Here is a 22,982-nt window from a genome sequence, read left to right on the forward strand (position 1 = left end):
AATTGCTTTTAAAGGCACATACACCACACAAACCCCTTCCCATTCACTCCCATTGTACAGAATCCCAGTGGACCCAAACCCCTTCCCATTCCCTCCCATTGTACAGAATCCCAGTGGACCAAACCCCTTCCCATTCACTCCCATTGTACAGAATCCCAATGGACCAAACCCCTTCCCATTCACTCCCATTGTACAGGATCCCAGTGGACCAAACTCCTTCCCGTTCACTCCCATTGTACACAATCCCAATGGACCAAACTCCTTCCCATTCACTCCCATTGTTCACAATCCCAATGGACCGAACCCCTTCCCATTCACTCCCATTGTACAGAATCCCAATGGACCATAGAAACATAGAAGATAGGAGCAGGAGTAGGCCATTCGGCCCTTCGAGCCCGCACCGCCATTCAATGAGATCATGGCCTGATCATCCAAATTCAGGACCCTGTCCCTGCCTGCTCCCCATATCCCTTGATCCCTTTAGCCTTAAGAAATATATCCAACTCCGTCTTGAATATATTTAATGAACTGGCCTCCACCGCCCTCTGTGGCAGAGAATTCCACAGGTTCACCACTCTCTGGGTGAAGAAATTCCTCCTCATTTCAGTCCTAAATGGCTTACCCCTTATCCTTAGACGATGACCCCTGGTTCTGGACTCCCCGGCCATCAGAAACATCCTTCCTGCATCTAGTCTGTCCAGGCCTGACAGAATTTTATAGGTTTCGATGAGATCCCCTCTCAATCTTCTAAACTCCAGTGAGTATAAGCCCAATCGACACAATCTCTCCTCATACGTCATTCCTGCCATCCCAGGTATCAGCCTGGGGAATCTTCGCTGCACTCCTTCCATGGCAAGAACATCCTTCCTCAGGTAAGGCGACCAAAACTGCACACAATACTCAAGGTGTGGTCTCACCAAGGTCCTGTACAACTGTAGCAAGACATCCTTGTTCCTGTACTCGAACCTTCTTGCTACAAAGGCCAACATGCCATTTGCCTTCTTAACCGCCTGCTGCACCTGCATGCTTACCTTCAGCGACTGGTGCACAAGAACACCCAGGTCTCTTTGCACTTCGCCTTCTCCCAATCTATTGCCATTCAAATAATAATCTGCCTTCCTGTTTTTGCCACTAAAGTGGAGAACCTCACATTTATCCACATTATAGTGCATTTGCCATGTTTCTGCCCAATCACCCAACCTGTCCAAATCGTACTGGAGTTTCACGACATCCTCCTCACAGCACACCCTCCCACCCAGTTTTGTGTCGTCTGCAAATTTGGAGATATTACATCCAATTCCCTCGTCCAGATCATTGATATATATTGTGAACAGCTGAGGTCCTAAGACCGATCCTTGCGGTACCCCACTAGTCACTGCCTGCCACTCGGAAAACGACCCGTTTATTCCAACTCGTTGCTTTCTGTCCGCCAACCAGTTCTCTATCCAAGTCAATACCTTGCCCCTTCCCATTCACTCCTATTGTATGGAATCCCAGTGGACCAAACCCCTTCCCATTCACTCCCATTGTACAGAATCCCAATGGACCCAAACCCCTTCCCATTCACTCCCATTGTACAGAATCCCAATGGACCAAACCCCTTCCCATTCACTCCCATTGTACACAAGCCCAATGGACCAAACCCCTTCCCATTCACTCCCATTGTACAGGATCCCAGTGGACCAAACCCCTTCCCATTCACTCCCATTGTACAGAATCCCAATGGACCAAACCCCTTACCATTCACTCCCATTGTACAGGATCCCAATGGACCAAACTCCTTCCCATTCACTCCCATTGTACAGAATCCCAATGGACCAAACCCCTTCCCATTCACTCCCATTGTACAGAATCCCAGTGGACCCAAACCCCTTCCCATTCCCTCCCATTGTACAGAATCCCAATGGACCAAACCCCTTCCCATTCACTCCCATTGTACAGGATCCCAATGGACCAAACTCCTTCCCATTCACTCCCATTGTACAGGATCCCAGTGGACCAAACCCCTTCCCATTCACTCCCATTGTACAGAATTCCAATGGACCAAACCCCTTCCCATTCACTCCCATTGTACAGGATCCCAGTGGACCAAACTCCTTCCCGTTCACTCCCATTGTACACAATCCCAATGGACCAAACTCCTTCCCATTCACTCCCATTGTACACAATCCCAATGGACCAAACCCCTTCCCATTCACTCCCATTGTACAGAATCCCAATGGACCAAACCCCTTCCCATTCACTCCCATTGTACAGAATCCCAATGGACCAAACTCCTTCCCGTTCACTCCCATTGTACACAATCCCAGTGGACCAAACTCCTTCCCATTCACTCCCATTGTACACAATCCCAATGGACCAAACCCCTTCCCATTCACTCCCATTGTACAGAATCCCAATGGACCAAACCCCTTCCCATTCACACCCATTGTACAGAATCCCAATGGACCAAACCCCTTCCCATTCACTCCAAGAGATTTCATGATTAGAGCAAGAGTCTTTGTTTTTTGGCTCTTGCTATTTTGATGTGCGTCATTTATTGTTTAATGGCATTCCGCACTAATTCCAGTAATAAGTCTGTAATGGGAGTGGTCTCCTTGAAGCATTTAAGTGGTGCTTTCGAGACACGTGTCGTTGATTATCTGCTATTTATTATTTGGTCGCAGGGGCCAACTGTGTCACATTCCTGACCTTGAATAGCAGCAGCATGCACAGGCTGACAGCTGTCGCAAATAAACAAGGGACCCAGCTTCCAGCAAACCTTATACAAGGAGGAACATTGACCTTTATAATCCACGCTCAGTGAAGTTTCGACAGAGTTCTGTAACCACAGACTCCGTGTTGGACATGGTGTGGGAATTGATTTTGGAGCCAAGAAATTGAAATTATTCTCATTATTTTCCTTTGGTTCAGCAAGGTGAAGGATGTGTGAGGAATGGTCCATTTCAGGCGCCCGGTGTCAGCATGAAGCACGCAACAAAGGAGCAGGAGGAGGCCATTCAGCCCCTCGAGCCTCTTCCGCCATTCGATGAGATCATGGCTGATCCGTGACCTAACTCCATATACCCGCCTTTGGCCCATAGCCCTTAATACTTTTAGAGTCATAGAGTCATAGAGTCATAGAGTCATAGAGTTTTACAGCACAGAAAGAGGCCCTTCGGCCCATCGTGTCTGCGCCGCCCATCCATCCCTGTCCAGTCTAATCCCATTTTCCAGCATTTGGTCCATAGCCTTGTATGCAATGGCATTTCAAGTGCTCATCCAAATGCTTCTTGAATGTTGTGAGGGTTCCTGCCTCTACCACCCTTTCAGGCATTGAGTTCCACATTCCAACCACCCTCTGGGTGAAAAAGTTCCTCCTCAAATCTATCAATCTCAGATTTAAAATTAACAAATGATCTAGCGTCAATTGCCGTTTGCGGAAGAGAGTTCCAAACTTCTCCCACCCTTTGTGTGCAGAAGTGTTTCCTAATTTCACTCCTGAAAGGTTTGGCTCTAATTTTTAGACTCCGCCCCCTAGTCCTAGAATCCCCAACCAGCGGAAAGAGTTTCTCTCTATCGACCCTATCTGTTCCCCTTAATACCCTGAAAACTTCGATCAGATCACCCCTTAACCTTCTAAGTTCTAGGGAATACAACCGTAATCTGTGTAATCTCTCCTCGTAACTTAACCCTTGAAGTCCGGGTATCATTCTGGTAAACCTGCGCTGCACTCCCTCCAAGGTTAGAGTATTTCTCTCGTTTTAAAACTTTAAGTCCGTGGTTTATAGTTTTTAAGGTTGCTGTGGTGTACCAAGGCCTTTCTGGTGCAGAGTGACTGTTGGGAAACCATTAAACTGGTGTAACTAGAGGGATTGATTTAATTTAAATCCAATTAATTAAAGGGGATACTAGCATCTAAAATCGGGCAGAGGGTGTCCATAACTAACAAAAAATGTAATTAATTACATAGAATGGAGCAGGTGATGTGTTACTGTTGCGAGATGTGGGAGCCGGTAGACCCCATTGAGGCTCACGGTGATTACATCTGTGACAAGTGTCTGCTGCTACAGGAACTCCAGCTCCGTGTTGATGAGCTGGAGTCTGAGCTTCAGACACTGCGACACATCAGGGAGTGGGAGAAGTACCTGGACTCTGTGTATCAGGAGGTGGTCACACCTATGAAGTTAATTAATTCAGATGTAGCCCATGGTCAGGGACAGGACGGTGTGACTACGAGCGAGGCAGGTACGGGGATCCAGGAGGTAGAGCTGGAGGAGCCGCAGCCCTTGACCAACAGGTTTGAGGTTCTTACTCCCTGTGGGGACAGGAGCAGGGACTGCAGGGAGGATGAGCAACCTGGCCACAGCACCGTGGAACGGGGGGCCATTCAAGAGGGGGGAGTAAATAGAAATGTTGTAGTGGTAGGGGATAGTATTATTAGGGGGATAGATAGAGTTCTCTGTAGCCGAGAGCGAGAGTCCCGAAGGCTGTGTTGCCTACCCGGTGCCAGGGTTAAGGACATCTCCTCTGGGCTGGAAAGAAACTTGCAGTGGGAGGGGGTGGATCCAGTTGTCGTGGTCCATGTTGGTGCAAACGACGTAGATCGGACTAGGAAGCCGGTTCTGTTAAAGGAGTATGAGCAGCTGGGGGTCAAATTAAAAAACAGAACCTCAAGGGTAATAATCTCTGGATTATTACCTGAGCCACGAGCGAATTTGGCTAGGACAAATAAAATTAGGGAGTTAAATGCGTGGCTCAAAGACTGGTGTGGGAGAAATGGGTTTTGCTTCCTGGGACACTGGCACTAGTACTGGGGCAGGAGGGAGCTGTTCCGTTGGGACGGGCTTCACTTGGCCAGTGCTGGGACTAGAGTCCTGGCGGATCATATAACTAGGGCTTTAAACTAACTAGTGGGGGGGGAGGTTCCTAGAGAGCAAATAATAAAAATGACAACAGAGAAGGTCATAGACTTAGGTAGCAGTGGGGAAATTAAAAACCAGAGCGTGTCAGGAAGGGGCAGAAGGTATGGATAAAAGGTAAAGTAATAAAAAGGGCAAAACCAGGAACTAAGTGTCACAAAACATATTTGAAAGTTCTCTATCTGAATGCACGTAGCATTCGTAACAAAATAGAGGAGTTAATGGCACAAATAACTACATATGGGTATGATCTTGTGGCCATTACAGAAACATGGCTGCAAGGTGACAATGCCTGGGAATTAAACATACCAGGTTATTTAACGATCAGGAAGGACAGGCAGGAAGGAAGGGGAGGTGGGGTGGGTATGTTAATAAAGGAAGGAATCACTGTAATACAGAGAAATGATATTGGGTCAAAAGGTCAGGATAATGAAACAGTTTGGGTGGAGGTAAGGAATAATAAGGGGAAAAAAACACTAGTGGGCGTAGTCTATAGGCCTCCGAACAGTTGCAACTCTGTTGGACGGAGTATCGATCAGGAAATAGTTGAGGCTTGTAATAAGGGAGCATCTATAATTATGGGGGATTTTAACTATCATATTAATTGGACAAATCAAATTGGGCAGGGCTGCCTTGAGGATGAGTTCATTGAGTGTATTAGGGATGGGTTTCTTGAGCAGTATGTAACTGAACCGACCAGGGGGCAAGCAACCTTAGATCTGGTCCTGTGTAATGAGACAGGATTAATTAAAAATGTCCTAGTAAAGGATCCCCTTGGAATGAGTGACCATAACATGGTTGAATTCCATATTCAATTAGAGGGTGAGAAGGTTGGATCTCAAACAAGCGTGCTAAGCTTGAATAAAGGAGACTATGAAGGTATGAGAGCGGAATTGAGTAGAGTGGATTGGGAAAATAGATTAAAGGGTAAGACGATACATGGTGTGCATTTAAGGAGCTATTTTACAACTTCCAAAAAAAAAATATTCCACTGAGAAGAAAAGGGTGTAAAAGAAAAGACAGCCATCCGTGGCTAAGTAAAGAAATTAAGGATAGTATTCGACTAAAAACAAGGGCATATAAGGTAGCCAAATCTAGTGGGAGGATAGAGGATTGGGAAAACTGTAAAAGACAGCAAAAAATAACAAAAAGATTGATTAAGAAAGGGAAGATAGATTATGAAAGTAAATTAGCAAAAAATATTAAAACAGATAGTAAGAGTTTTTATAGTTATATAAAAAGAAAAAGGGTGGCTAAAGTAAATGTTGGTCCCTTAGAGGATGAGACCGGGAAATTAATGGTGGGAAATATGGAGATGGCAAAAACACTGAATGAATATTTTGTATCAGTCTTTACAGTAGAAGACACTAAGGAGGAATATCCCAACACTGGACAAACAGGGGGCTTTAGGGGGGAGGAGCTAAACACGATCAAAATCACTAAGGAAGTGGTACTCGGTAAAATAATGGGACTCAAGGCGGATAAATCATCTGGACCCGATAGCTTACATCCTAGGGTCTTGAGGGAAGTGGCGGTAGGGATTGTGGATGCATTGGTAATAATTTTCCAAAACTCCCTGGACTCAGCAAAGGTCCCGGCAGACTGGAAAACTGCTAATGTAACACCCTTATTTAAAAAGGGCAGTAGACAGAAGGCTGGAAACTATAGACTGGTTAGCCTAACATCTGTGGTAGGTAAAATATTGGAGTCCATTATTAAGGAGACAGTAACAGGACATTTGGATAATCATAATTTAATAGGACAAAGTCAGCATGGTTTTATGAAGGGGAAGTCATGTTTGACAAATTTGCTGGAGTTCTTTGAGGAAGTAAAATATAGGGTGGATAAAGGGGAACCAGTGGACGTAGTGTATTTAGACTTCCAAAAGGCATTTGACAAGGTGCCACACAAAAGATTATTGCTTAAGATAAAAAATCACGGGATTGGGGGTAATATTCTGGCATGGATAGAGGATTGGCTATCTAACAGAAGGCAGAGAGTTGGGATAAATGATTCATTCTCAGACTGGCAATCAGTAACTAGTGGTGTTCCGCAGGGGTCAGTGCTGGGTCCCCAACTCTTTACAATCTATATTAACGATTTGGAGGAGGGGACCGAGTGTAACATATCAAAGTTTGCAGATGATACTAAGATGGGAGGGAAAGTAGTGAGCGACGAGGACATAAAAAACCTGCAAGGGGACATAGACAGGCTAAGTAAGTGGGCAGAGATTTGGCAGATGGAATACAATACTGGAAAGTGTGATGTTATGCACTTTGGCAGGAAAAATCGTAGAGCAAACTATTATCTTAATGGCAAGAAACTGAAAGTACTGAAGTACAAAGGGATCTGGGGGTCCTGGTGCACGAAACTCAAAAGGTTAGTATGCAGGTGCAGCAAGTGATTAAGAAGGCCAATGGAATGTTGGCTTTCATTGCTAGGGGGATAGAATATAAAAATAGGGAGGTATTGCTTCAGTTGTACAAGGTATTGGTGAGACCGCACCTGGAATACTGCATACAGTTTTGGTGTCCATACTTAAGAAAAGACATACTTGCTCTCGAGTCAGTACAAAGAAGGTTCACTCGGTTAATCCCGGGGATGAGGGGATGGACATATGAGGAGAGGTTGAGTAGATTGGGACTCTACTCATTGGAGTTCAGAAGAATGAGAGGCGATCTTATTGAAACATGTATGATTGTGAAGGGGTTGGATCGGGTGGATGCGGGGAGGATGTTCCCGATGATGGGTGAAACTAGAACTAGGGGGCATAGTCTTAGAATAAGGGGCTGCTCTTTCAAAACTGAGATGAGGAGGAACTACTTCACTCAGAGGGTGGTAGGTCCATGGAATATGCTGCCCCAAAAAGCTGTAGAAGCTACATCATTACATAAATTTAAAACAGAAATAGACAGTTTCCTAGAAGTAAAGGATTATGGGGAGCGGGCAGGAATTTGGACATGAGTCTAGGTTCGGATTGGTCATGGCCCTGTGGGTAGCGGAGCGGGCCCAGGGGCCGTGTAGCCTGATCGTGCTCCTATTTCGTGTGTCTAATTCTGTTAGATTCAGGAGATGGTTCTGTGATAGTAGATTGGCGGTTAGGATCAGATCAGCCATGATCTTATTGAATGGCGGAGCAGGCTCGAGGGGCCGATTGGCCTACTCCTGCTCCTATTTCTTATGTTCTTATGTTCTTATCTTCCTAAGGTGTGGTGCCCAGAACTGCTCACAGTGCTCCAGGTGTGGTCTAACCAGGGTTTTGTACAGCTGCAGCATAACTTCTATCCCCTTGTATTCTAGTCCTTTACTCTGTATCTAACCCATGGGTTAGATACAGAGTAAAGCTCCCTCTACACTGTCCCATCAAACACTCCCAGGGCAGGTACAGCACGGGTTAGATACAGAGTAAAGCTCCCTCTACACTGTCCCATCAAACAGTCCCAGGGCAGGTACAGCACAGGTTAGGTACAGCACAGGTTAGATACAGAGTAAAGCTCCCTCTACTCTGTCCCATCAAACACTCCCAGGGCAGGTACAGCATGGGTTAGATACAGAGTAAAGCTCCCTCTACACTGTCCCATCAAACACTCCCAGGGCAGGTACAGCATGGGTTAGATACAGAGTAAAGCTCCCTCTACACTGTCCCATCAAACACTCCCAGGGCAGGTACAGCACGGGTTAGAAACAGACAAAAGCTCCCTCTACACTGTCCCATCAAACACTCCCAGGGCAGGTACAGCACGGGTTAGATACAGAGTAAAGCTCACTCTACACTGTCCCATCAAACATTCCTGGCAGCATTGTGACAGTTTCTATTATCCCACACAACTCTCCTGTGGCCTCACTGAGTGCGATGTTCAATTTAGTGTGGAATTGCGCGGTGAATGTAGTCTGACCGAACTGATTTCACACAAGTGACCCTTACAGGCATCAGAGAGAGGAATCATTCATCCTCTCCGCCTGCACTAGACCTGAACCTTAGTCTCTGTCGTGAAAGGTCAGTGTCTTTCCCCCTGCGTCTTGCCGTGCCATGCCTCTGCTTTACACTCATCCCAGTGTCATTAATCTAAATGTGATCAGTGGGAACAGCGGCAGGACCCACCACCAGAGGTTCAGTTTAATCTGAATTGAGCGTGCAGACTCCCCGTTGGAAAGAAATAAATCGTACCTTGCTGATTTAGCGTGGCTGGAGCGTGCTGGCTGCTGATTGTGGCCTTGGGATTAGTGAACAATTGGCTAACACTCACTCAGCCTGGACCTCTCTGAACTGGAAGCACCAGATACAACAGCAGTGTTTGCACTCTGGTCCGAGGGCTCGGGATTGCTGCCCGCTCAGTACGACCTTAGTGCCAGTCTAGGTTCCACACACGGCAGCACCTCGAACGCGACACGCCAAGGTCGCTACTGCGCCCACTCGCTCGATATGCCACGGGGTTAACTGGGCGCACTCGCTCGATATGCCACGGGTTTAACTGGGCGCACTCGCTCGACACGCCACGGGTTTAACTGGGCGCACTCGCTCGACACGCCACGGGTTTAACTGGGCGCACTCGCTCGACACGCCGCTGCGCCCACTCGCTCGACACGCCACGGGCTTAACTGGGCGCACTCGCTCGACACGCCACTGCGCCCACTCGCTCGACACGCCACGGGCTTAACTGGGCGCACTCGCTCGACATGCCACGGGCTTAACTGGGCGCACTCGCTTGACGCGCCACTGCGCCCACTCGCTCGACGCACCACTGTGCCCACTCGCAGAACACGTCACAGGCTTAATTGCGCCCACTCACTCGACGCACCACTGCGCTCACTCGACGCACCACTGCGCCCGCTCGCAGAACACGTCACAGGCTTAACTGCACCCACTCGCTCGACGCACCACTGCGCCCACTCGTTCAACACGCCACGGGTTTAACTGGGCCCACTCGCTCGACGCGCCACTGCGCCCAATCCCTCGATACGCTTCCCTGCTTTTTCAAAACGGATTCTGTGTTGCACCGAGCGGAGACTTTGATAGGAAGAGATTGTTTTAATTGCCTGACTGAGAGGTTCAGTCTCATATTGGCCTGGTGTTTGTGTCCTTAACGTAACAGTGCAGATAACTGTCATAAGAGATGCAGAGACTGGACAGTGTGTTATACAGGAAAGGGCCAGAGACTGGACAGGGTGTTATACAGGAAAGGGCCAGAGACTGGACAGTGTGTTATACAGGAAAGGGCCAGAGACTGGACAGTGTGTTATACAGGAAAGGGCCAGAGACTGGACAGTGTGTTATACAGGAAAGGGCCAGAGACTGGACAGTGTGATATACAGGAAAGGGCCAGAGACTGGACAGGGTGTTATACAGGAAAGGGCCAGAGGCTGGACAGGGTGTTATACAGGAAAGGGCCAGAGACTGGACAGGGTGTTATACAGGAAAGGGCCAGAGACTGGACAGTGGGTTATACAGGACAGGGCCAGAGACTGGACAGGTGTTATACAGGACAGGGCCAGAGACTGGACAGTGTGTTATACAGGAAAGGGCCAGAGACTGGACAGGGTGTTATACAGGAAAGGGCCAGAGACTGGACAGGGTGTTATACAGGACAGGGCCAGAGACTGGACAGTGTGTTATACAGGAAAGGGCCAGAGACTGGACAGGGTGTTATACAGGAAAGGGCCAGAGACTGGACAGTGTGTTATACAGGAAAGGGCCAGAGACTGGACAGTGTGTTATACAGGAAAGGGCCAGAGACTGGACAGTGTGTTATACAGGAAAGGGCCAGAGACTGGACAGGGTGTTATACAGGAAAGGGCCAGAGACTGGACAGTGTGTTATACAGGAAAGGGCCAGAGACTGGACAGTGTGTTATACAGGAAAGGGCCAGAGACTGGACAGTGTGTTATACAGGAAAGGGCCAGAGACTGGACAGGGTGTTATACAGGAAAGGGCCAGAGACTGGACAGGGTGTTACACAGGAAAGGGCCAGAGACTGGACAGTGTGTTATACAGGACAGGGCCAGAGACTGGACAGGGTGTTATACAGGAAAGGGCCAGAGACTGGACAGGGTGTTATACAGGAAAGGGCCAGAGACTGGACAGGGTGTTATACAGGAAAGGGCCAGAGACTGGACAGTGTGTTATACAGGAAAGGGCCAGAGACTGGACAGTGTGTTATACAGGAAAGGGCCAGAGACTGGACAGGGTGTTACACAGGAAAGGGCCAGAGACTGGACAGTGTGTTATACAGGAAAGGGCCAGAGACTGGACAGGGTGTTATACAGGAAAGGGCCAGAGACTGGACAGTGTGTTATACAGGAAAGGGCCAGAGACTGGTGATGCGCTATCAATTACTCATAAAAGACTGAGAGTTAAGAGAGTAACTAATGGCTTTTATTAACAAAAGAATGAAGGTCTGCCTCGAGTGGTCGACCGGTCCAGAATACAAAGGGCTGGGGAGCAGTCACCTTTATACTAGGACTTGTGGGAGGAGTCAGCCGAGGCATGTCCAGGCATGTACACAGTGGAATACAAACAGTGGTTTACCACATTCACCCCTTGTTTAAAATTGAGTCCGGCGGGGTGAAGTGTATTAAAAGTTAGTGTATTGGAGTCTCTCCGGAGGTCCTGTCTGCCGCTGTGATCGGCGTGGCGACGGCAGGGGTAGTGGAGCTTCCGGCGTCGAGTCCTGCGTAGGCTGTGGCACCGGCGTGTCGTCCTCGTAGATGTCGAGCGGGTCGCGGGGCCCAGGCCTGCCGTCTGCTGGGGCTGGATATCGGATCGTGTGGGGGTGGTAGTGAGTAGTGGGTTACTGCGGCCCCCGAGGATGTAAGGTCTCTTATGGAGACTGTGTCCTCCCGCCCGTCCGGGTATGCAATGTAAGCATACTGGGGGTTGGCGTGGAGGAGGTCGACCCTCTCGACCAGGGGGTCCGTTTTATGGGTCCTCACGTGTCTTCTCAGTAGGACCGGCCCTGGGGACGTCAGCCATGGCGGTAGCGATGTCCCCGATGTGGACTTCCTTGGGAAGACAAACGTTTTCTCATGAGGGGTGGCGTTAGTGGCAGTGCAGAGCAGTGACCGAATAGAGTGGAGCGCATCGGGGAGCACATCCTGCCAGCGGGAGGTTGGAAGGCCCCTAGACTTTAAGGCTAGCAGGGCGGCCTTCCAAACTGTCGCATTTTCTCTTTCCACCTGTCCGTTCCCCCGGGGGTTGTAACTGGTGGTCCTGCTTGTGGCAATACCCCTAGTTAGCAGGTACTGACGGAGTTCGTCGCTCATAAACGATGAGCCCCGGTCGCTATGGATATAGCTGGGGAAACCGAACAGGGTGAAGAGGTCGTTCAGACATTTAATGACCGTGGCACTGGTCATGTCCGGGCAGGGGATGGCGAACGGGAAACGGGAGTACTCATCAATAATATTGAGGAAGTACACATTGCGGTCGGAGGAGGGGAGAGGCCCTTTAAAATCAACGCTCAGGCGCTCGAAGGGGCGAGTGGCTTTTATCAGGTGGGCCCTGTCTGGTCTATAAAAGTGCGGTTTGCACTCAGCGCAGACTTGGCAGTTCCTGGTCATGGTCCTGACCTCCTCAATAGAGTAAGGCAGGTTGCGGGCCTTGATGAAGTGGAAGAACCTGGTGACCCCCGGGTGGCAGAGGTCATTGTGGAGGGCCCGCAGTCTATCGATCTGCGCGCTGGCGCAGGTGCCACGCGATAGCGCATCCGGGGGTTCATTGAGCTTCCCGGGCCGGAACAAGATCTCGTAATTGTAGGTGGAAAGTTCGATTCTCCACCTCAAGATCTTGTCATTTTTGATTTTGCCCCTCTGCTTGTTGTTAAACATGAAAGCAACTGAACGCTGGTCAGTGAGCAGGGTAAATCGTTTTCCGGCCAGGTAGTGCCTCCAATGACGCACAGCCTCCACAATCGCCTGGGCTTCCTTCTCAACAGCGGAGTGTCTGGTCTCCGGGCCTTGGAGGGTTCGTGAAAAGAAGGCCACGGGTCTCCCCGCCTGATTGAGGGTAGCGGCCAGGGCAAAGTCGGACGCGTCGCTTTCCACCTGGAAGGGGATGGATTCGTCCACTGCGTGCATGGTGGCTTTGGCAATGTCCTCCTTGATACGGTGGAAGGCTAAGCGGGCCTCTGCCGTCAAGGGAAAAGAGGTGGACTTGATCAGCGGACGGGCCTTGTCCGCATAGTAGGGGACCCACTGGGCGTAATAGGAGAAAAACCCTAGGCACCTCTTCAGGGCCTTGAGGCAGTGGGGCAGTGGGAGTTCCATAAGGGGACGCATCCGGTCGGGGTCGGGGCCGATGACTCCGTGTTCCACAACACAGCCAAGGATGGCGAGGCGGTTTGTGCGGAATATGCACTTCTCCTTGTTATATGTCAGGTTCAGGAGTTGGGCGGTGCGGAGGAATTTTTCGAGGTTTGCGTCATGGTCCTGCAAGTCACGGCCGCAGATGGTCACATTGTCCAGATATGGGAAAGTGGCCTGCAACGCATTTTGATCTACCATCCGGTCCATCTCCCTTTGGAAGACGGAGACCCCGTTGGTGACGCCAAAGGGAACCCTAAGGAAGTGATAGAGGCGGCCGTTTGCCTCAAAGGCAGTATACTGGCGGTCCTCAGGGCGGATAGGGAGCTGGTGGTACGCTGATTTCAGGTCAATGGTCGAGAAGACGCGGTACTGCGCGATCTGGTTGACCATATCAGCTATGCGGGGGAGTGGGTAGGCGTCCAGCAGGGTGTAGCGATTTATTGTCTGGCTGTAGTCGATGACCAGGCGCTGCTTCTCGCCGGTCTTAACGACCACAACCTGGGCTCGCCAGGGGCTGCTGCTGCCCTCAATAATCCCTTCCTTCAGGAGCCGCTCCACTTCGGTTTTAATGAAAACCCTGTCCCCGGCACTGTATCGCCTGCTCTTTGTGGCGATGGGCTTACAGTCGGGGGTGAGGGTAGCAAACAGTGGGGGGGGGGGTGACTCTGAGTGTGGAGAGGTTGCACCTGGTGCGCGGCGGGCAATTTGGAAGCTGCTGGCTGCGGACTGTGAGTGGATGTAGGGGTCCACCGTACGCCATCGTAACGCTTTTAAGGTGGCACTGGAAATCTAACCCCAGCAGGACGGCAGCGCAGAGGTCGGGCAGGACCAGAAGTTTAAAATGATCGTACACGGTCCCGTCTACTACGAGTGTCACCACGCAGTAGCCGCCGATGTCCGCCGACTGGGACTCAGAGGCCATAGAAATCCGCTGGTGCGCAGGCAGGACTGGGAGAGAGCAACGCCGCACCGTGTCGGGGTGGATGAAGCTCTCCGTGCTCCCAGAGTCAAAAAGGCAGATTGTATCGTGACCATTTACCTTAATGTCCATTGTGGAACTGGCCAGCTGGTGCGGTCTCGCTTGGTCCAGTGTAACGGATGCCAGCGTAGGGGTCGGTGTGTCGCTGCGGGTATCAGATGAGGCGGTGTTGGGGGCCTGCTGCGTTCCGGCTGTCGTCCAAGATGGCGGCGTCCATGATCCCCATGTGGCTGGAGGTGTCCAAAATGGCTGCTGCACCGGTGGTTCGCACATGGCCGGGGAGGCCCAAGATGGCGGCCCGCATGGCCCACACGCGGCGCTGCTGGGGTTCGGGGTGGCTTTGGCCCTGCAGACACTAGCGTAGTGTCCCTTCTTCCCGCAGCCCGAGCAGATCGCGTTTTTCGCCGGGCAGCGCGCTCTGGGGTGTTTTGCCTGGCCACAGAAGTAGCATTTCTGGCCTTGGGGCACTGCTGTCTGGCCTTGGGACACTGCTGCGGTAGTTGGGCCGTGGCTGGGGTGGCACGGCGCTATGAGGCGGTCCTACCGTGTCCCAGGCTGTCATTCCCCGCGGCGTCCACGGTGCAGAGGAGTAGGCATCCATGCCCCGGTAGGCTGCATCCAATGATAGTGCGAGTTCAGAGGCCTTGTTGAGGTCGAGGTCACTCTGCTCCAACAGTCGCTGTCGGGTGTAATTGGATCTGTGGCCCGCTACAAAAGCGTCCCGGATAAGTTCCTCTGTGTACACGGCGGCCTTTACATCCTTACAACCACAGGCCCGGCCAAGTACAGACAGTGCCTGAAGGTATTCCACGGTCGATTCCCCAGGTTGTTGTTTACGACTCCCCAGAAGGTGCCTGGCGTACACTTCATTCACTGGGCGCGTGTACTGGTCCTTGAGGAGCTTGATAGCGTCCGCGTACGAGGTCGCGTCTTGGATGACCGAGTACACTCGGTGGTTCACTTTGGAGGTCAGGACATCCAGTTTGTCCTCGTCCGATTTGATTGCTGCGGAGGCGGTCAGGAATTTTTCAAAACACTTAAGCCAGTGAGTAAACTTGGTGGATGAGTCCGCCTCCCGATGATCTAAGTCCAGGCATGCTGGTGTGAGGATCTTCTCCATTATAAAAATGTTGTTAATAAAATTGATGCGCTATCAATTACTCATAAAAGACTGAAAGTTAAGAGAGTAACTAAAGGCTTTTATTAACAAAAGAATGAAGGTCTGCCTCGAGTGGTCGACCGGTCCAGAAATACAAAGGGCTGGGGAGCAGTCACCTTTATACTAGGACTTGTGGGAGGAGTCAGCCGAGGCATGTCCAGGCATGTACACAGTGGAATACAAACAGTGGTTTACCACAACTGGACAGTGTGTTATACAGGAAAGGGCCAGAGACTGGACAGGGTGTTATATAGGAAAGGGCTGGAGAGGAGAGACTACCAAAGTGAATATCCTCACATTTCCCCACATTATACTCCATCTGCCACCTTACTGCCCACTCCCTTAGTCTGTCTATCTCCCTTTGCAGACTCTGTGTTCTCCTCACAGCTTACATTCTCACCTAGCCTTGTATCATCAGCAAACTTGGATACATTGCACTCGGTCCCTTCATCTAAGTCATTAATATAGATTGTAAATAGCTGAGGCCCCAACACTGAACCTTGCGGCACCCCACTAGTTACAACCTGCCAACCTGAGAACGACCCGTTTATCCCTACTCTCTGTTTTCTCTCCGATAACCAATCCTCTATCCATCCATGCTAATATATTACCACCACCCCCATGAGCCCTAATCTTGTGCAACAAACTTACGTGTGGCACCTTATCGAATGCCTTTTGGAAATCCAAATACACTACATTCACTGGTTCCCCTTTATCTACCCTGCTAGTTACATCCTCAAAAAAAATTGTCAAACACGATTTCCCTTTCATAAAACCATTATGACTGCCCAATCCTATTATTATTTTCTAAGTGTCCTGTTACCACTTCCTGAAAAATGGATTCCAGCCTTTTCCCGACTACTGATGTCAGGCTAACTGGCCTATAGTTCCCGGTTTTCTCCCTCCCTCCATTCTTGAATAGCGGGGTTACATTTGCTACCTTCCAATCTGCTGGGACTGTTCCTGAATCTAGGGAATTTTGGAAGATCACCACCAATGCATCCACTATCTCTGCAGCCACCTCTTTTAGAACCCTAGGATGTAGGCCGTCAGGTCCAGGGGATTTGTCAACTTTTAGTCACACCCTTTGTACAGGCTCGGGGTGTGTCGAAAACTGTAGGCTGTGAGGAGGACGCAGAGAGCCTGCAAAGAGAGATAGACAGGTTAAGTCAGTGGGCAGTAAGATGGCAGATGGAGTATAATTTGGGGAAATGTGAGGTTATTCACTTTGGTGGGAAGAATAGAAAAATTGAATATTATTTAAATTGTGAGAAACTATTAAATGTTGGTGTTCAGATAGATTTAGGTGTCCTCGTACAGGAAACCCAATTGAGATCCTACATGCAGAATTCTGTAAAAGTATCCTCCGGACTCAAAGGAAAACCGTAAACAATGCATGCAGGGCAGAACTAGGCCAATATCCATTAATAATTACTATCCAAAAAAGAGCCACCAAATTTTGGAAACACCTAAAAATGAGCAACCCCCACTGCTATCATTACGAAGCCTTGAAATGCCAAGAAATGCCTGAAATAAAGAAGAGTCCCCTCAGTCAACTAGTCCTGGGACTCAGTGAAGTAACTACTAACACTACTAATAATAACCAGCTCCAGGACAGTGACATCGTAGCACAGAGAATTCGACCCAACACAATTGTCACTAAGCAAAAGGAAAAATATCTGTCATATTGGGCAGAAACAACAAAAACCCAAAACAAACTCAATTGCTACTTGGCCCTAAACAGACAATACAACATGGCTGAATACCTGACCACGGTAAAAGATAGCAAATTGAGAAAAACCTTGACTATGTACAGACTTAGTGAGCATAGCCTGGCTATCGAAAAAGGCAGACACAGACAGACCTGGCTGACAAGAGAGGACAGGATATGCTCTCACTGCAGTCAGGGAGTGGTGGAGACAGAGATGCACTTCCTCACAGCTTGTGGAAAATATCAGGGCATAAGGGAGAATTTCTACCCAAAATTCTCACAAATATGCCCTGAATTCAGAAATTTGAATGACGACCAAAAACTCCCATACCTACTAGGGGAACAGAGAAATTGTGTAACCTTAGCGGCACACTATGTTACAGCTTGCCATAAACAGAGGGACAACCACTAAATATAAGAAAAGAGTATATACAAATTATATGAATGTATATTTATACACTCAGGGATATATCTGTTTATACACTGTATGGATAGATCTGCATTTATGTGTTCAACCATAAATGTTTTTCGATGCTTTGGCAACATAAGATGTACCTTGTCATCATGCCAATAAAGCGATTTGAATTGAATTGAATTGAATTGAATTCTAGGGGAATCAAGGGATATGGGGATCGGTCAGGAAAGTGTTGAGGTCGATGATCAACCATGATCTCATTGAATGGCGGAGCAGTCCAGAGGGGCCGTATGGTCTACTCCTGCTCCTAATTCTTATGTTCTTATGACTGAAACAGATGTCGGGGACTGGTGCTGACACTCCTGCCAGTAGAGCTTCAATTATAATTGGAAATGATTACTCTGGCGATGTTACTGTGGGTTTGGAAAGTAAAGCAGGTTCCTTCTGAAAACAAATCTGAAGCGGCTGTTGTGTATAAGGATGGAAGGAAAAGTAAAGCCAGGCGTGGGAAGGATTTACCTGAAGTATGAAAGTAAAACTGTGAGTAGAGTGATGATGTCCACTGTTGGGTATTGTAGAGTGACCCTGAGCACTGTTGGGTATTGTAGAGTGACCCTGAGCACTGTTGGGTATTGTAGAGTGACCCTGAGCACTGGTGGGTATTGTAGAGTGACCCTGAGCTCTGTTGGGTATTGTAGAGTGACCCTGAGTACTGTTGGGTATTGTAGAGTGACCCTGAGCACTGGTGGGTATTGTAGAGTGACCCTGAGCACTGTTGGGTATTGTAGAGTGACCCTGAGCACTGGTGGGTATTGTAGAGTGACCCTGAGCACTGTTGGGTATTGTAGAGTGACCCTGAGTACTGTTGGGTATTGTAGAGTGACCCTGAGCACTGGTGGGTATTGTAGAGTGACCCTGAGCTCTGTTGGGTGTTGTAGAGTGACCCTGAGCTCTGTTGGGTATTGTAGAGTGACTCTGAGCACTGTTGGGTATTGTAGAGTGACCCTGAGCACTGGTGGGTATTGTAGAGTGACCCTGAGCTCTGTTGGGTGTTGTAGAGTGACCCTGAGCTCTGTTGGGTGTTGTAGAGTGACTCTGAGCACTGTTGGGTATTGTAGAGTGACCCTGAGCACTGTTGGGTATTGTAGAGTGACCCTGAGCTCTGTTGGGTGTTGTAGAGTGACCCTGAGCTCTGTTGGGTGTTGTAGAGTGACTCTGAGCACTGTTGGGTATTGTAGAGTGACCCTGAGCACTGTTGGGTATTGTAGAGTGACCCTGAGCACTGTTGGGTGTGTAGAGTGACCCTGAGCACTGTTGGGTATTGGAGAGTGACCCTGAGCACTGTTGGGTATTAGAGAGTGACCCTGAGCACTGTTGGGTATTGTAGAGTGTCCCTGAGCACTGTTGGGTATTGTAGAGTGACCCTGAGCACGGTTGGGTATTTTAGAGTGACCCTGAGCACTGTTGGGTGTTGTAGAGTGACCCTGAGCACTGTTGGGTATTGTAGAGTGACCCTGAGTACTGTTGGCTATTGTAGAGTGACCCTGAGCAACTGTTGGGTATTGTAGAGTGACCTTGAGAATTGTTGGGTATTGTAGAGTGACCCTGAGTTCTGTTGGGTATTGTAGAGTGACCCTCTCCCACTCCGCTCACTCTCCGCCCCCTCCCTCTTCCTCACCCTCTCTGCCCTCTTCCTCACCCTCTCCACCCCCTCCCTCTCTGCACCCTCCCTCTCCCTCTCCGCCCCCGCCATCTCCCTCTCCGCTCTCTCATTCTCTGCCCTCTCCCTCTCCGCCCCCTCCCTCTCCGCCCCCTCCCTCTCCGCCCCCTCCCTCTCCTCCCTCTCCGCCTCCGCCCTCTCCGTCTCCGCCCCCTCCCTCTCCGCCCTCGCCGTCTCCGCCCCCTCCCTCTCCGCCCTCTCCCTCTCCGCCCTCTCCCTCTCCGTCCTTCCCCTCCCTCTCCGCCCTCCCCCTCTCGCCCCTCCCCCTCTCCGCCCTCTCCCTCTCCGCCCCCTCCCTCTCCGCCCCCTCCCTCTCCGCCCTCTCCCTCGCCGTCTCCACCCTCTCCGTCTCCGCCCCCTCCCTCTCCGCACCCTCCCTCTCCGCGCTCTCCCTCTCCGCCCTCTCACTCTCCGCACCCACCCTCTCCCTCTCCGCCCTCTCCCACTCCACCCTCTCCCTCTCCGTCCTTCCCCCTCCCTCTCCGCCCTCTCCCTCTCCGCCCTCTCACTCTCCGCACCCTCCCTCTCCCTCTCCGCCCTCTCCCTCTCCACCCTCTCCCTCTCCGTCCTTCCCCCTCCCTCTCCGCACCCTCCCTCTCCGCCCTCTCCCTCTCCGCCCTCTCCCTCTCCGCCCCCTCCCTCTCCGCCCCCTCCCTCTCCGCCCTCTCCCTCTCCGCCCCCTCCCTCTCCGCCCTCTCCCTCTCCGCCCTCTCCCTCTCCGTCCTTCCCCCTCCCTCTCCGCACCCTCCCTCTCCGCCCTCTCCTTCTCCGCCCTCTCCTTCTCCGCCCTCTCCTTCTCCGCCCTCTCCTTCTCCGCCCTCTCCCTCTCCGCCCTCTCCCTCTCCGCCCTCTCCCTCTCCGCCCTCTCCCTCTCCGCCCTCTCCCTCTCCGCCCTCTCCCTCTCCGCCCTCTCCCTCTCCGCCCCCTCCCTCTCCGCCCCCTCCCTCTCCGCCCCCTCCCTCTCCGCCCCCTCCCTCTCCGCCCCCTCCCTCTCCGCCCCCTCCTCTCCGCCCCCCTCCCTCTCCGCCCCCTCCCTCTCCGCCCCCTCCCTCTCCGCCCCCTCCCTCTCCGCCCTCTCCCTCTCCGACCTCTCCCTCTCCGCCCTCTCCTTCTCCGCCCTCTCCTTCTCCGCCCTCTCCCTCTCTGTCTCTGCCCTCTCCCTCTCCGCCCCCTCCCTCTCCGCCCCCTCCCTCTCCGCCCCCTCCCTCTCCGCCCTCTCCCTCTCCGCCGCCTCCCTCTCCTCCCTCTCCCTCTCCGCCCTCTCCCTCTCCGTCCCTCTCCCTCTCCGTCCCTCCCCCTCCCTCTCCGCCCCCTCCCTCTCCGCCCCCTCCCTCTCCGCAGCCTCCCTCTCCGCCCTCTCCCTCTCCCTCTCCGCCCACTCCCTTTCCCTCTTCCCCCACTCCCTCTCCGTCCTCTCCCTCTCCCCTCTCCCTCTCCACCCACTCCCTCTCCTTCACCACCCTCTCCGCCCTCTCACTCTCCGCCCTCTCACTCTCCGCCCTCTCACTCTCCGCCCTCTCACTCTCCGCCCTCTCTCTCTCCGCCCTCTCACTCTGTCCTCTCCCTCTCCGTCTCCGCCCTCTCCCTCTCCGCCCTCTCCCTCTCCGCCCTCTCCCTCTCCGCCCTCTCCCTCTCCGCCCTCTCCTTCTCCGCCCTCTCCCTCTCCGCCCTCTCCCTCTCCGCCCTCTCCCTCTCCGCCCCCCTCCCTCTCCGCCCCCTCCCTCTCCGCCCCCTCCCTCTCCGCCCCCTCCCTCTCCGCCCCCTCCCTCTCCGCCCCCTCCCTCTCCGCCCCCTCCCTCTCCGCCCCCTCCCTCTCCGACCTCTCCGTCTCCGCCCCCTCCCTCTCCGCCCCCTCCCCCTCCCTCTCCGCCCCCTCCCTCTCCGCCCCCTCCCTCTCCGCCCCCTCCCTCTCCGACCCCTCCCTCTCCGACCCCTCCCTCTCCGACCTCTCCCTCTCCGACCTCTCCCTCTCCGCCCTCTCCTTCTCCGCCCTCTCCTTCTCCGCCCTCTCCTTCTCCGCCCTCTCCCTCTCTGTCTCCGCCCTCTTCCCTCTCCGCCCCCTCCCTCTCCGCCCCCTCCCTCTCCGCCCCCTCCCTCTCCGCCCCCTCCCTCTCCTCCCTCTCCCTCTCCGCCCTCTCCCTCTCCGTCCCTCTCCCTCTCCGTCCCTCCCCCTCTCCGTCCCTCCCCCTCCCTCTCCGCCCCCTCCCTCTCCGCCCCCTCCCTCTCCTCCCCCTCCCTCTCCTCCCTCTCCCTCTCCGCCCCTCTCCCTCTCCGTCCCTCTCCCTCTCCGTCCCTCCCCCTCTCCGTCCCTCCCCCTCTCCGTCCCTCCCCCTCCCTCTCCGCCCCCTCCCTCTCCCTCTCCCTCTCCACCCACTCCCTCTCCTTCACCACCCTCTCCGCCCTCTCACTCTCCGCCCTCTCACTCTCCGCCCTCTCACTCTCCGCCCTCTCACTCTCCGCCCTCTCTCTCTCCGTCCTCTCCCTCTCCGTCTCCGCCCTCTCCGTCTCCGCCCTCTCCGTCTCCCGCCCTCTCCGTCTCCGCCCTCTCCGCCTCCGCCCTCTCCGCCTCCGCCCTCTCCCTCTCCGCCCTCTCCCTCTCCGCCCGCTCCCTCACCGCTATCTCCCTCTCCGCCCTCTCCCTCTCCACCCTTGCCCACTCCTCCCGCGCTGTCTCTGCCGCTGATCACCGTGCGGTTCGATCCTGTTGGTGCACGGTCTCACTTTCTGCCCTCTTGTACACCAGGCGTTGCGAAGCTTCCAGAGAGCGCTGCACGTGTGCCCAGGTGAGAGCTCGCTGTGGGAGGATGACCTGGCCTGGGCCCTGAAGCTGCAGAGGAGGCAGCAGCAGCTGCACGAGGTGGTCCCGGCGGAGACGGGCACACCGAGGCAGCAGCCTGCCGAGGAGCTGCCGGACTACGACTTCGAGAGCGACGAGCTGGTGGAGGCGTGCGCGGCGATCGCAGAGCGGGACCGGCGCCCGGCAGAGACCGAGACCCCCGTCTTCATTACAGCACCGCGAGGAGCAGAGAGCGTGAGCGAGACAGCCGGCGCGCAGGGAAATCGAAGCTTCATCCAGGCACGATAGCGTCAGCCTCTCGCTACACCGCGGGGGTCCGTGTGATATCGATGTGTCCCACCCACTCTCGGGCGTCTGTGTGATATCGATGTGTCCCACCCACTCTCGGGGGTCTGTGTGATATCGATGTGTCCCACCCACTCTCGGGGTCCCTGTGATATCGATGTGTCCACCCACTCTCGGGGGTCCGTGTGATATCGATGTGTCCCACCCACTCTCGGGGGTCTGTGTGATATCGATGTGTCCCACCCACTCTCGGGGGGTCTGTGTGATATCGATGTGTCCCACCCACTCTCGGGGTCCCTGTGATATCGATGTGTCCCACCCACTCTCGGGGGTCTGTGTGATATCGATGTGTCCCACCCACTCTCGGGGGTCTGTGTGATATCGATGTGTCCCACCCACTCTCGGGGTCCCTGTGATATCGATGTGTCCCACCCACTCTCGGGGGTCCGTGTGATATCGATGTGTCCCACCCACTCTCGGGGGTCTGTGTGATATCGATGTGTCCCACCCACTCTCGGGGGTCTGTGTGATATCGATGTGTCCCACCCACACTCGGGGGTCCCTGTGATATCGATGTGTCCCACCCACTCTCGGGGGTCCCCGTGATATCGATGTGTCCCACCCACTCTCGGGGGTCTGTGTGATATCGATGTGTCCCACCCACTCTCGGGGTCCCTGTGGTATCGATGTGTCCCACCCACTCTCGGGGGTCTG

General features: G+C 52.7%; 1 protein-coding gene across 3 annotated transcripts in view; it reads left to right on the plus strand.

The window, feature by feature from the left end:
- Window positions 1-22,976, plus strand: part of ttc33 (tetratricopeptide repeat domain 33) — a 165,354-nt gene extending 142,378 nt beyond the window's left edge. For all 3 annotated transcript variants that reach the window (XM_085965605.1, XM_085965522.1, XM_085965687.1), the window contains one exon: window positions 21,930-22,976. In XM_085965605.1, the coding sequence (XP_085821731.1) occupies window positions 21,930-22,271 (342 nt within the window). In that variant the 3' untranslated portion in view covers window positions 22,272-22,976. The remainder of the gene's footprint in view (window positions 1-21,929) is intronic.
- Window positions 22,977-22,982: the final 6 nt, after the last annotated feature.

Source organism: Somniosus microcephalus, chromosome 1, assembly GCF_052327205.1.
Source record: "Somniosus microcephalus isolate GS21.2 chromosome 1, FLI_Smic_1.0, whole genome shotgun sequence".
Classification (NCBI taxonomy): domain Eukaryota; kingdom Metazoa; phylum Chordata; class Chondrichthyes; order Squaliformes; family Somniosidae; genus Somniosus; species Somniosus microcephalus.